Raw genomic sequence first — 12,075 nt, 5'->3', positions numbered from 1 at the left:
TGGATTTCTGACAGACCCCTGCATGTTTCATCCAATGCTGCACTGATGTTTCTGGATTCTGAGTCATGGGGAAAGCAAAAGAATTGTCAAAGGATCTGCGGGAAAAGGTAGTTAACTGTATAAAACAGGAAAGGGATATAAAAAGATATCCAAGGAATTGAGAATGCAGTGTTCAAACTCTAATCAAGAAGTGGAAAATGAGGGGTTCTGTTGAAACCAAACCACGGTCAGGTAGACCAACTAAAATTTAGGCCACAACTGTCAGGAAAATTGTTCGTTGTGGCCGTTTCAAGATGCACAATAAGGAGGCACTTGAAGAATGAGTAGATGCATGGTTGAGTCGCCAAAAGAAAGCCATTACTACGAAAATGCCACAAAGTATCCCGCTTACAATATGCCAAACACCACAGAGGCAAGCCTCAAACCTTGACAAGACCAAAATTTACCTTTTGGCCACAACCATAAACGCTACAGTTGGAGAGGAGTCAACCAGGCCTATGATGAAAGGTACACCATTCCTACTGTGAAACACGGAGGTGGATCGCTGATGTTTTGCGGATGTGTGAGCTACAAAAGGCACAGGAAATTTGGTCAGAATTGATGGCAAGATGAATGCAGTATGTTATCAAAAAATACTGGAGGAAAACTTGCATTCATCAGCCCGGAAGCTGCGCATGGGATGTACTTGGACATTCCAACATGACAATGATCCTAAACACAAGGCCAAGTTGACCCATCATTGGCTACAGCAGAATAAAGTGAAGGTTTTTGAGTGGCCATCTCAGTCTCCTGAACTCAATATCATTGAACCACTCTAGGGAGATCTCAAACATGCAGTTAATGCAAGAAAGTACAAGTATTTACAGGAACTGGATGCTTTTTGCCAGGAAGAATGGGCAGCTTTACCAGCTGAGAAGATAAAGAGCCTCATCCACAAATACCACAAAAGACATCAAGTTGTCATTGATGTTAAATGGGGCAATACACGATATTAAGAACTGGAGTATGTAAACTTTTGATCAGGGTCATTTGGGTAGTTTCTGTTGTCATTATGATTTAAAAAGAGTAAACACAGCTGATTGATAAAAAATGGCTTCAGCCAAACACTAACCAGGACTGAAAGAAAAGTGTGTGTTATCATTAATATTCTCTGAAAAATGGCCAAGAAATCAAATTCTGCCAGGGTATGTAAACTTATGAGCATAACTGTTTAATGAATATATATATATATATATATATATATATTTATATTATAGTAAGTGATCTACATCAAACACTTCTAGGATTATAATTTACATACATCTATGATAAGACAATATCTTATTCAGATGTTATCTTGATCAGAAAAGTTATGGAAAAAGGTTCATAGTGAGTTTTTAGCAGCCAATGCCCTCATGAAAAAATAAAATGTATGTAAAACATACAGGTTGGGTGTAGTGAAAGTTGAATTTGTAGGATTAAATGAGGACTTGGATTCTGTAAGGCCCTTACACTACAGTTGAGAGGATACAGTGAAAATAAAGTTATTTTCAGTCAGTGCAATGGTCAAAGTGAAAGAGATAAACCTTCTAAACCCAACATAAAGTAATAAAATACAATAAATCTGTATGATTAAAGCATAATTAAATATTTTGATGGTGGATGACAATCTTGTGATTTAAAATGGTGGTTTTGTCTCACGAAAAAAATTATTTTGCAAATTGCTTGGCCCAGAGTGTGGACGGCCTCACTGTAAAATCTGTGGTTTTGCTGGAGTAGCCTTGCACTAATTAATCCACAGTAATCCAAAGGTTTATAACTTGCACAAACTGTAGACCTATCTGGTAAATTTAGTGCATTTCCAAGAGTGTAATCTACACGTTAAGCCCACTAGAGTAGCATATTAGGATACATCTAAATGTCATTAACTCCATAATTAGTTTTGGCAGCTAATTTTCTTGTATAAATTGTATTTGTGAAGTGTATTTTACTGAGGGTATTACAAATACTGAACATATTCCCACCATACTAAGTACCTCTTGTTGCTGGATCCAACAGAAGGTAAAACTAAAACTGGAACTTATGTTTGTTTGCCCTTTAATCTATCCCACTACACTCTTATTTACTCCTCATTACGATTTTTTTTATATATTTTAAATAAAAAAAAGACTAAATATAGACATCACTATTAGGTGAAAGATGTGACCAAGTCTTGTTAATTTTTAAAGAGTTATTTTTTAAAACCATTTAAACGCTTATAAGTGCGTGCTAGTCTAGTTTCTAGATAACCATTGTGTCGGTACACAAGTGGTTTCCAATTAATTTCAACGAAAGTGTGAAAAAAACAGAATTTATGTTTACCTGATAAATTACTTTCTCCAACGGTGTGTCCGGTCCACGGCGTCATCCTTACTTGTGGGATATTCTCCTCCCCAACAGGAAATGGCAAAGAGCCCAGCAAAGCTGGTCACATGATCCCTCCTAAGCTCCGCCTTCCCCAGTCATTCGACCGACGTAAAGGAGGAATATTTGCATAGGAGAAACCATATGATACCGTGGTGACTGTAGTTAAAGAAAATAAATTATCAGACCTGATTAAAAAACCAGGGCGGGCCGTGGACCGGACACACCGTTGGAGAAAGTAATTTATCAGGTAAACATAAATTCTGTTTTCTCCAACATAGGTGTGTCCGGTCCACGGCGTCATCCTTACTTGTGGGAACCAATACCAAAGCTTTAGGACACGGATGAAGGGAGGGAGCAAATCAGGTCACCTAGATGGAAGGCACCACGGCTTGCAAAACCTTTCTCCCAAAAATAGCCTCAGAAGAAGCAAAAGTATCAAACTTGTAAAATTTAGTAAAAGTGTGCAGTGAAGACCAAGTCGCTGCCTTACATATCTGATCAACAGAAGCCTCGTTCTTGAAGGCCCATGTGGAAGCCACAGCCCTAGTGGAATGAGCTGTGATTCTTTCAGGAGGCTGCCGTCCGGCAGTCTCGTAAGCCAATCTGATGATGCTTTTAATCCAAAAAGAGAGAGAGGTAGAAGTTGCTTTTTGACCTCTCCTTTTACCAGAATAAACAACAAACAAGGAAGATGTTTGTCTAAAATCCTTTGTAGCATCTAAATAGAATTTTAGAGCACGAACAACATCCAAATTGTGCAACAAACGTTCCTTCTTTGAAACTGGATTCGGACACAAAGAAGGCACGACTATCTCCTGGTTAATGTTTTTGTTAGAAACAACTTTCGGAAGAAAACCAGGTTTAGTACGTAAAACCACCTTATCTGCATGGAACACCAGATAAGGAGGAGAACACTGCAGAGCAGATAATTCTGAAACTCTTCTAGCAGAAGAAATTGCAACCAAAAACAAAACTTTCCAAGATAATAACTTAATATCAACGGAATGTAAGGGTTCAAACGGAACCCCCTGAAGAACTGAAAGAACTAAATTGAGACTCCAAGGAGGAGTCAAAGGTTTGTAAACAGGCTTGATTCTAACCAGAGCCTGAACAAAGGCTTGAACATCTGGCAAAGCTGCCAGTTTTTTGTGAAGTAACACAGACAAGGCAGAAATCTGTCCCTTCAAGGAACCAGCAGATAATCCTTTCACCAAACCTTCTTGAAGGAAGGATAGAATCTTAGGAATTTTTACCTTGTCCCAAGGGAATCCTTTAGATTCACACCAACAGATATATTTTTTCCATATTTTGTGGTAGATTATTCTAGTTACAGGCTTTCTGGCCTGAACAAGAGTATCAATGACAGAATCTGAGAACCCTCGCTTTGATAAGATCAAGCGTTCAATCTCCAAGCAGTCAGTTGGAGTGAGACCAGATTCGGATGTTCGAACGGACCTTGAACAAGAAGGTCTCGTCTCAAAGGTAGCTTCCATGGTGGAGCCGATGACATATTCACCAGGTCTGCATACCAAGTCCTGCGTGGCCACGCAGGAGCTATCAAGATCACCGATGCCCTCTCCTGATTGATCCTGGCTACCAGCCTGGGGATGAGAGGAAACGGCGGGAATACATAAGCTAGTTTGAAGGTCCAAGGTGCTACTAGTGCATCTACTAGAGTCGCCTTGGGATCCCTGGATCTGGACCCATAGCAAGGAACCTTGAAGTTCTGACGAGAGGCCATCAGATCCATGTCTGGAATGCCCCACAATTGAGTAATTTGGGCAAAGATTTCCGGATGGAGTTCCCACTCCCCCGGATGAAATGTCTGACGACTCAGAAAATCCGCTTCCCAATTTTCCACTCCTGGGATGTGGATTGCAGACAAGTGGCAGGAGTGAGTCTCCGCCCATTGGATGATTTTGGTCACTTCTTCCATCGCCAGGGAACTCCTTGTTCCCCCCTGATGGTTGATGTACGCAACAGTCGTCATGTTGTCTGATTGAAACCGTATGAACTTGGCCTTTGCTAGCTGAGGCCAAGCCTTGAGAGCATTGAATATCGCTCTCAGTTCCAGAATATTTATCGGGAGAAAAGATTCTTCCCGAGACCAAAGACCCTGAGCTTTCAGGGGTCCCCAGACCGCGCCCCAGCCCACCAGACTGGCGTCGGTCGTGACAATGACCCACTCTGGTCTGCGGAAGCTCATCCCCTGTGACAGGTTGTCCAGGGACAGCCACTAACGGAGTGAATCTCTGGTCCTCTGATCTACTTGTATCGTCGGAGACAAGTCTGTATAGTCCCCATTCCACTGACTGAGCATGCACAGTTGTAATGGTCTTAGATGAATTCGCGCAAAAGGAACTATGTCCATTGCCGCTACCATCAAACCTATTACTTCCATGCACTGCGCTATGGAAGGAAGAGGAACAGAATGAAGTATTTGACAAGAGTTTAGAAGTTTTGATTTTCTGGCCTCTGTCAGAAAAATCCTCATTTCTAAGGAGTCTATTATTGTTCCCAAGAAGGGAACCCTTGTTGACGGAGATAGCAAACTTTTTTCTACGTTCACTTTCCACCCGTGAGATCTGAGAAAGGCCAGGACAATGTCCGTGTGAGCCTTTGCTTGTGGAAGGGACGACGCTTGAATCAGAATGTCGTCCAAGTAAGGTACTACTGCAATGCCCCTTGGTCTTAGCACCGCTAGAAGGGACCCTAGTACCTTTGTGAAAATTCTTGGAGCAGTGGCTAATCCGAACAGAAGTGCCACAAACTGGTAATGCTTGTCCAGGAATGCGAACCTTAGGAACCGATGATGTTCCTTGTGGATAGGAATATGTAGATACGCATCCTTTAAATCCACCGTGGTCATGAATTGACCTTCCTGGATGGAAGGAAGAATTGTTCGAATGGTTTCCATTTTGAACGATGGAACCTTGAGAAACTTGTTTAGGATCTTAAGATCTAAGATTGGTCTGAATGTTCCCTCTTTTTTGGGAACTACGAACAGATTGGAGTAGAACCCCATCCCTTGTTCTCCTAATGGAACAGGATGAATCACTCCCATTTTTAACAGGTCTTCTACACAATGTAAGAATGCCTGTTTTTTTATGTGGTCTGAAGACAATTGAGACCTGTGGAACCTCCCCTTTGGGGGAAGCCCCTTGAATTCCAGAAGATAACCTTGGGAGACTATTTCTAGTGCCCAAGGATCCAGAACATCTCTTGCCCAAGCCTGAGCGAAGAGAGAGAGTCTGCCCCCCACCAGATCCGGTCCCGGATCGGGGGCCAACATCTCATGCTGTCTTGGTAGCAGTGGCAGGTTTCTTGGCCTGCTTTCCTTTGTTCCAGCCTTGCATTGGCCTCCAGGCTGGCTTGGCTTGAGAAGTATTACCCTCTTGCTTAGAGGACGTAGCACTTGGGGCTGGTCCGTTTCTGCGAAAGGGACGAAAATTAGGTTTATTTTTGGCTTTGAAAGACCTATCCTGAGGAAGGGCGTGGCCCTTGCCCCCAGTGATATCAGAGATAATCTCTTTCAAGTCAGGGCCAAACAGCGTTTTCCCCTTGAAAGGAATGTTAAGCAATTTGTTCTTGGAAGACGCATCCGCTGACCAAGATTTTAGCCAAAGCGCTATGCGCGCTACAATAGCAAAACCTGAATTTTTCGCCGCTAACCTAGCCAATTGCAAAGTGGCGTCTAGGGTGAAAGAATTAGCCAATTTGAGAGCATGAATCCTGTCCATAATCTCCTCATAAGAAGAAGAATTATTATTGAGCGCCTTTTCTAGTTCATCGAACCAGAAACACGCTGCTGTAGTGACAGGAACAATGCATGAAATTGGTTGTAGAAGGTAACCTTGCTGAGCAAACATCTTTTTAAGCAAACCTTCTAATTTTTTATCCATAGGATCTTTGAAAGCACAACTATCTTCTATGGGTATAGTGGTGCGTTTGTTTAGAGTAGAAACCGCCCCCTCGACCTTGGGGACTGTCTGCCATAAGTCCTTTCTGGGGTCGACCATAGGAAACAATTTCTTAAATATGGGGGGAGGGACGAAAGGTATACCGGGCCTTTCCCATTCTTTATTTACAATGTCCGCCACCCGCTTGGGTATAGGAAAAGCTTCGGGGGGCCCCGGGACCTCTAGGAACTTGTCCATTTTACATAGTTTCTCTGGAATGACCAAATTCTCACAATCATCCAGAGTAGATAACACCTCCTTAAGCAGAGCGCGGAGATGTTCCAATTTAAATTTAAATGTAATCACATCAGGTTCAGCTTGTTGAGAAATTTTCCCTGAATCTGAAATTTCTCCCTCAGACAAAACCTCCCTGGCCCCCTCAGACTGGTGTAGGGGCACTTCAGAACCAATATCATCAGCGTCCTCATGCTCTTCAGTATTTTCTAAAACAGAGCAGTCGCGCTTTCGCTGATAAGTGGGCATTTTGGCTAAAATGTTTTTGATAGAATTATCCATTACAGCCGTTAATTGTTGCATAGTAAGGAGTATTGGCGCACTAGATGTACTAGGGGCCTCCTGTGTGGGCAAGACTGGTGTAGACGAAGGAGGGGATGATGCAGTACCATGCTTACTCCCCTCACTTGAGGAATCATCTTGGGCATCATTTTCTCTAAATTTTGTGTCACATAAATCACATCTATTTAAATGAGAAGGAACCTTGGCTTCCCCACATTCAGAACACAGTCTATCTGGTAGTTCAGACATGTTAAACAGGCATAAACTTGATAACAAAGTACAAAAAACGTTTTAAAATTAAACCGTTACTGTCACTTTAAATTTTAAACTGAACACACTTTATTACTGCAATTGTGAAAAAGTATGAAGGAATTGTTCAAAATTCACCAAAATTTCACCACAGTGTCTTAAAGCCTTAAAAGTATTGCACACCAAATTTGGAAGCTTTAACCCTTAAAATAACGGAACCGGAGACGTTTTTATATTTAACCCCTTTACAGTCCCTGGTATCTGCTTTGCTGAGACCCAACCAAGCCCAAAGGGGAATACGATACCAAATGGCGCCTTCAGAAAGTCTTTTCTATGTATCAGAGCTCCTCACACATGCATCTGCATGTCATGCTTCCCAAAAACAAGTGCGCAATAGAGGCGCGAAAATGAGACTCTGCCTATGATTAGGGAAAGCCCCTAGAGCATAAGGTGTCCAATACAGTGCCTGCCGGTTATTTTTACATAATTCCCAAGATTAAAATAATTCCTCAAGGCTATGGAGTATAAAATATGCTTATATATAAATCGATTTAGCCCAGAAAATGTCTACAGTCTTAAAAGCCCTTGTGAAGCCCTTTTTTTCTTTCTGTAGTAAAAATGGCTTACCGGATCCCATAGGGAAAATGACAGCTTCCAGCATTACATCGTCTTGTTAGAATGTGTCATACCTCAAGCAGCAAAAGTCTGCTCACTGTTCCCCCAACTGAAGTTAATTCCTCTCAACAGTCCTGTGTGGAAACAGCCATCGATTTTAGTAACGGTTGCTAAAATCATTTTCCTCTTACAAACAGAAATCTTCATCTCTTTTCTGTTTCAGAGTAAATAGTACATACCAGCACTATTTTAAAATAACAAACTCTTGATTGAATAATAAAAACTACAGTTAAACACTAAAAAACTCTAAGCCATCTCCGTGGAGATGTTGCCTGTACAACGGCAAAGAGAATGACTGGGGAAGGCGGAGCCTAGGAGGGATCATGTGACCAGCTTTGCTGGGCTCTTTGCCATTTCCTGTTGGGGAGGAGAATATCCCACAAGTAAGGATGACGCGGTGGACCGGACACACCTATGTTGGAGAAATGTGTGTGGGGCTTCAGGATCTGCCTTAACAGCGAAATATACTAACCTATATGGACTGGGTAAAGACTCCCAAATTTGAGACAAAGGAATCTATAGAAAGTCCATCCAATAACTTTCTATGTGAGAAAAATACAAATCACAGGACCACAATGGGAAATTGTTTTCATCATAGGTTTTATTTATCTACTCCAATCCATGTGAAAAACAAACGGATTATTTTAAGCATTGTTGACTTTGCAGTTCAGAACTAATGTGATGAAGCTTTTTTCAAAGCTGACGACAACATATTGCTTCGGAATGAAGTGCTTCCAAATCTCACAGAAAAAGTGTTAAAAGCCCCGTTTACTTAAGGGCTCACTGGCACATTTAAGCATTATGGTGCTGGGAGTGCCAAAAAAAATGCTTCTAATCCCACAGTCTTCAGGTAAGAGAAAGGGGTATTGGAAGAAAGTAATCCTTCATAATACCAACTAAAAAAAAATGTGTGTGTATATGTATATATATATATATATATATATATATATATATATATATATATATATATATATATATACATATATACATACATATATACATACATATATACATATATATATATATATATTTAAATAACAGACTTCAAATAACATATTATACAGAGAAGCACAAATCAGTTAGTGTTTACATGATAGGTGTCAAACAGTACTAAAAGTATTTCAGGCTAAAGTTTAGAGCCATTTAATAAAGCTAGTGAGACTTCGTGGAATCAGGTTTCTTAAAGAAATGTCTTGTAAAATATTTATGTGACTTTCAAAAGTAGCTTACAGTTTTCTTAGAGGAAAACAAAACCTGACATTTTTTGTACTGGAACCAGATCATAATTTCTATAGAATTTTGCATGTATATACTAGCAGGTTTAACTAAATTGAGCACATTCTCAACGTTGAGACCTGCTGAGAAGTCAAGTATACGTTTCTTGCTTTATAAGAAACTAATAAGTTTAATATGAGCTATAACCCAGCACATAGATGAACAACAAGTCCAGGTTTCAGAAGAACATGAGTTGGTCTGGAAAAAAAATGGCTAAATACAATCCCATTTTGGGACAAAGAAATTGTGGTAAAACTCTCGAAACATGCCTGGCTCTAAATTGCTAAACAGTCAATACAAAATAAGCCTGAAATGTCTGAACACAACTGCAAGTACACATGTAGATTTCTTCTGCAAAATTACTTCAACTTTCTTAACATTTGGGTATGGGCCATCACCAAGACTTCCCAAGGCCAAGTGCTAAAATATAAAACCATTTGCAAAGCAGTCTTAAATCTACACTAGTGCAGACATTACATAACATTACCCACTGTTACTGGTAAGCACAGCAACCACTTAAACTTCATTGTTTAGTGATAATCCTGTATTTATTTATTGTACTTTTTAAATAATTAAAAAGGACAGATTGCCATGATACAACTAGTGGGACTAACTCTCACTGTAGAACCATTAAAAAAAATAAATATACATAATCTCCTGTAGAACTAAGACTCCTTTAAAACGATTAGCTTCCATTTTAAAATAAAGCTTTAAATGACTGCATTTTCAGGCTTACATGACTGCAGTGTTTTATGTGCAACACAACATTACAAAAAGTGTAAATATTAGATAGTGGAGTGTACAGTAACAAGATTAACAGTGCTAACACGCAATGCTAGAGAAATCCATTTAAGTCCACAGATGGATTTCCAGGCAAGACAGTGGGGTTCAGTACTTGTGCAACAATGAATATCATCCTTAGCCATGGAAAACTGTCCATAATTGTAAAATGGCTTAGGGATATTAACGGATGACAGGGATACTCTACCGTGAGATATACACATATGTATCTTCTGCTTGATGTTTGTAGCACTGCTGTTATCAAATGTCCATGAATGGATTTCTGTGACATGATAAAACATTAAAAGCTCTCACTGTTACCCAGAAATTCCAAAAACAAAAAAGGTGCTACATATACACAGGAAGCAGAACGAGGAATTAGGAAGTTTAGAACTCCACTTTGCAGGCAGGAAATGTTTCTTCTTGCATAGCCACACTGCTGGTACTGGCCATGACACTAATACCTAAGGATTGCTGCTGAGCATGCGTCTTCGTATACCACTCTTGGACCACTGATGATTCAAATGTTGGAATAAGGGTCACCTAAAGAGAAAACACATTTAGAGACTTAACATTCTTTCTAAAAGGACCGTTAGAGAAAAAAATATTCGCCTAATTAGACCTAACATATCTATGTTTTTATCCCTTTTGTGGGGGTTAGAGTACTGCACAGAACCAACAGTTCCCTACTGACCAAATCAGCTAGTTGCACATCTAGGTCATACACATTTTACACAAATTAGATTCAACAGATCTTGGCATATGCATGATGCTGCATTCTAGGAGCAATAATAGTCATGGTACCATTTACTTATATGGAAAAGGACACAGCATAACTAAACTGAAAAGGGATTTTAAGTTTCTTGTAGACAAAGTTGAAAAACTTATTGCTCAATACCAAGCAGCAGTTTCTATAGCAAATAAAGAGGCATAAGGGTAAAAAGCATAATGCTGATAATTTCTCATTGGAGAAGAGTTTTGGGAACAAAATCGTGCTTAAAAAAAATAATAATCAGGAAATAAAAGAACATTATCTAAACATTCCAGGTGCCACAGGATGATGGTGCAAGCTTACTACGTAACTGACCCCTTTAAGGCACACATAAAAATGACTAAATCTCAGCAACTTAAAAAGTGCAATAATTAAAGGAAAACATTTATGCTTACCAGATAAACTCCTTTCCTTCCGGATAGGGAGAGTCCACGGCTTTGTTCCTTACTGTTGGGAAAAACAACACCAGGAGGAGGCAAAGACACCCCCGCCAAAATCTTAAATATTCCTCCCACTTCCTCATTACCCCAGTCATTCTGCTGAGGTAACAAGGAAAGGTAGGAGAAACATTAGGGTATAAATGGTGCCAAAAGAAAAAAAAATGAATAGGGGACCACCCATAGACAAGAAAATATGGGCGGGGCCGTGGACTCTCCCTATCTGCAAGGAAAGGAATTTATCTAGTAAGCATAAATTATGTTTTCCTTCCTAAGATAGGCAGAGTCCAAAGCTTCATTCCTTACTGTTGGGAAAACTATACCCAAGCTCCAGAGAACACAGAATGAATGACGGGGGGAGGGGGGGGACAAAAAGGAAGAGGCGGACCCTATTCTGAGGGCACCACAGCCTGCAAAAGTTTTCTCCCGAAAGCTGCTTCAGCCGAAGCAAAAACATCAAACTTCTAAAATTTTGAAAAAGTATGTAAGGACCACCAGGTAGCCGCCTTACAAATCTGATCCAATTGATGCCTCCTCCTTAAAGGCCCAAGAGGAAGCCTCTGCTCTAGCGGAAGGAGCCGTTATCCTCTCAGGACGATGTTCAGCTGTCTCTTAAGCTAAGCAGACAACACTCAACCAAAAAGATAGGGAAGTCGAAGTAGCTTTCTGCCCCTTACGCTTCCCCCGAATAGACAACAAACAAGAAGGAAGATTGTCTAAACTCCTTAGTAGCATGAAGTTAGAACTTCAAGGTGCGGACCACATCCAAATTGTGAAATAAGCGTTTCTTGTAGACATGTGCGGTTCGTTTCGGATTTATTCGGAAAATTCGGTAAATTCGGAGATTCGGATCGATTCGGATTTCCGAATTAAAATACTTCCGAATCTATCGAATGAATCCGAAATAGCTGCCGTATCTCCGAATAAATCCGAATTAGCTCGGTAAAATTCGGCATTTCCCCATAGGAAACAATGGGAGTTTCGGCTGAAAAAAAACTAACACCGCAGCCCCATTGTTTCCTATGGG

The 12,075-nt window shown here is 40.4% G+C and overlaps 1 protein-coding gene across 1 annotated transcript in view; it reads right to left on the bottom strand.

The window, feature by feature from the left end:
- Positions 1–8,367: 8,367 nt before the first annotated feature.
- Positions 8,368–12,075, bottom strand: part of MAP1S (microtubule associated protein 1S) — a 214,921-nt gene continuing 211,213 nt past the window's right edge. The window contains exon 7 of the mRNA XM_053702868.1: positions 8,368–10,382. Coding sequence (XP_053558843.1) covers positions 10,227–10,382 — 156 coding nt within the window. The 3' untranslated portion in view covers positions 8,368–10,226. The remainder of the gene's footprint in view (positions 10,383–12,075) is intronic.

The sequence above is a fragment of the Bombina bombina genome, chromosome 2, assembly GCF_027579735.1.
Source record: "Bombina bombina isolate aBomBom1 chromosome 2, aBomBom1.pri, whole genome shotgun sequence".
NCBI lineage: Eukaryota > Metazoa > Chordata > Amphibia > Anura > Bombinatoridae > Bombina > Bombina bombina.
This window is presented reverse-complemented; position numbering and strand designations above follow the sequence as displayed.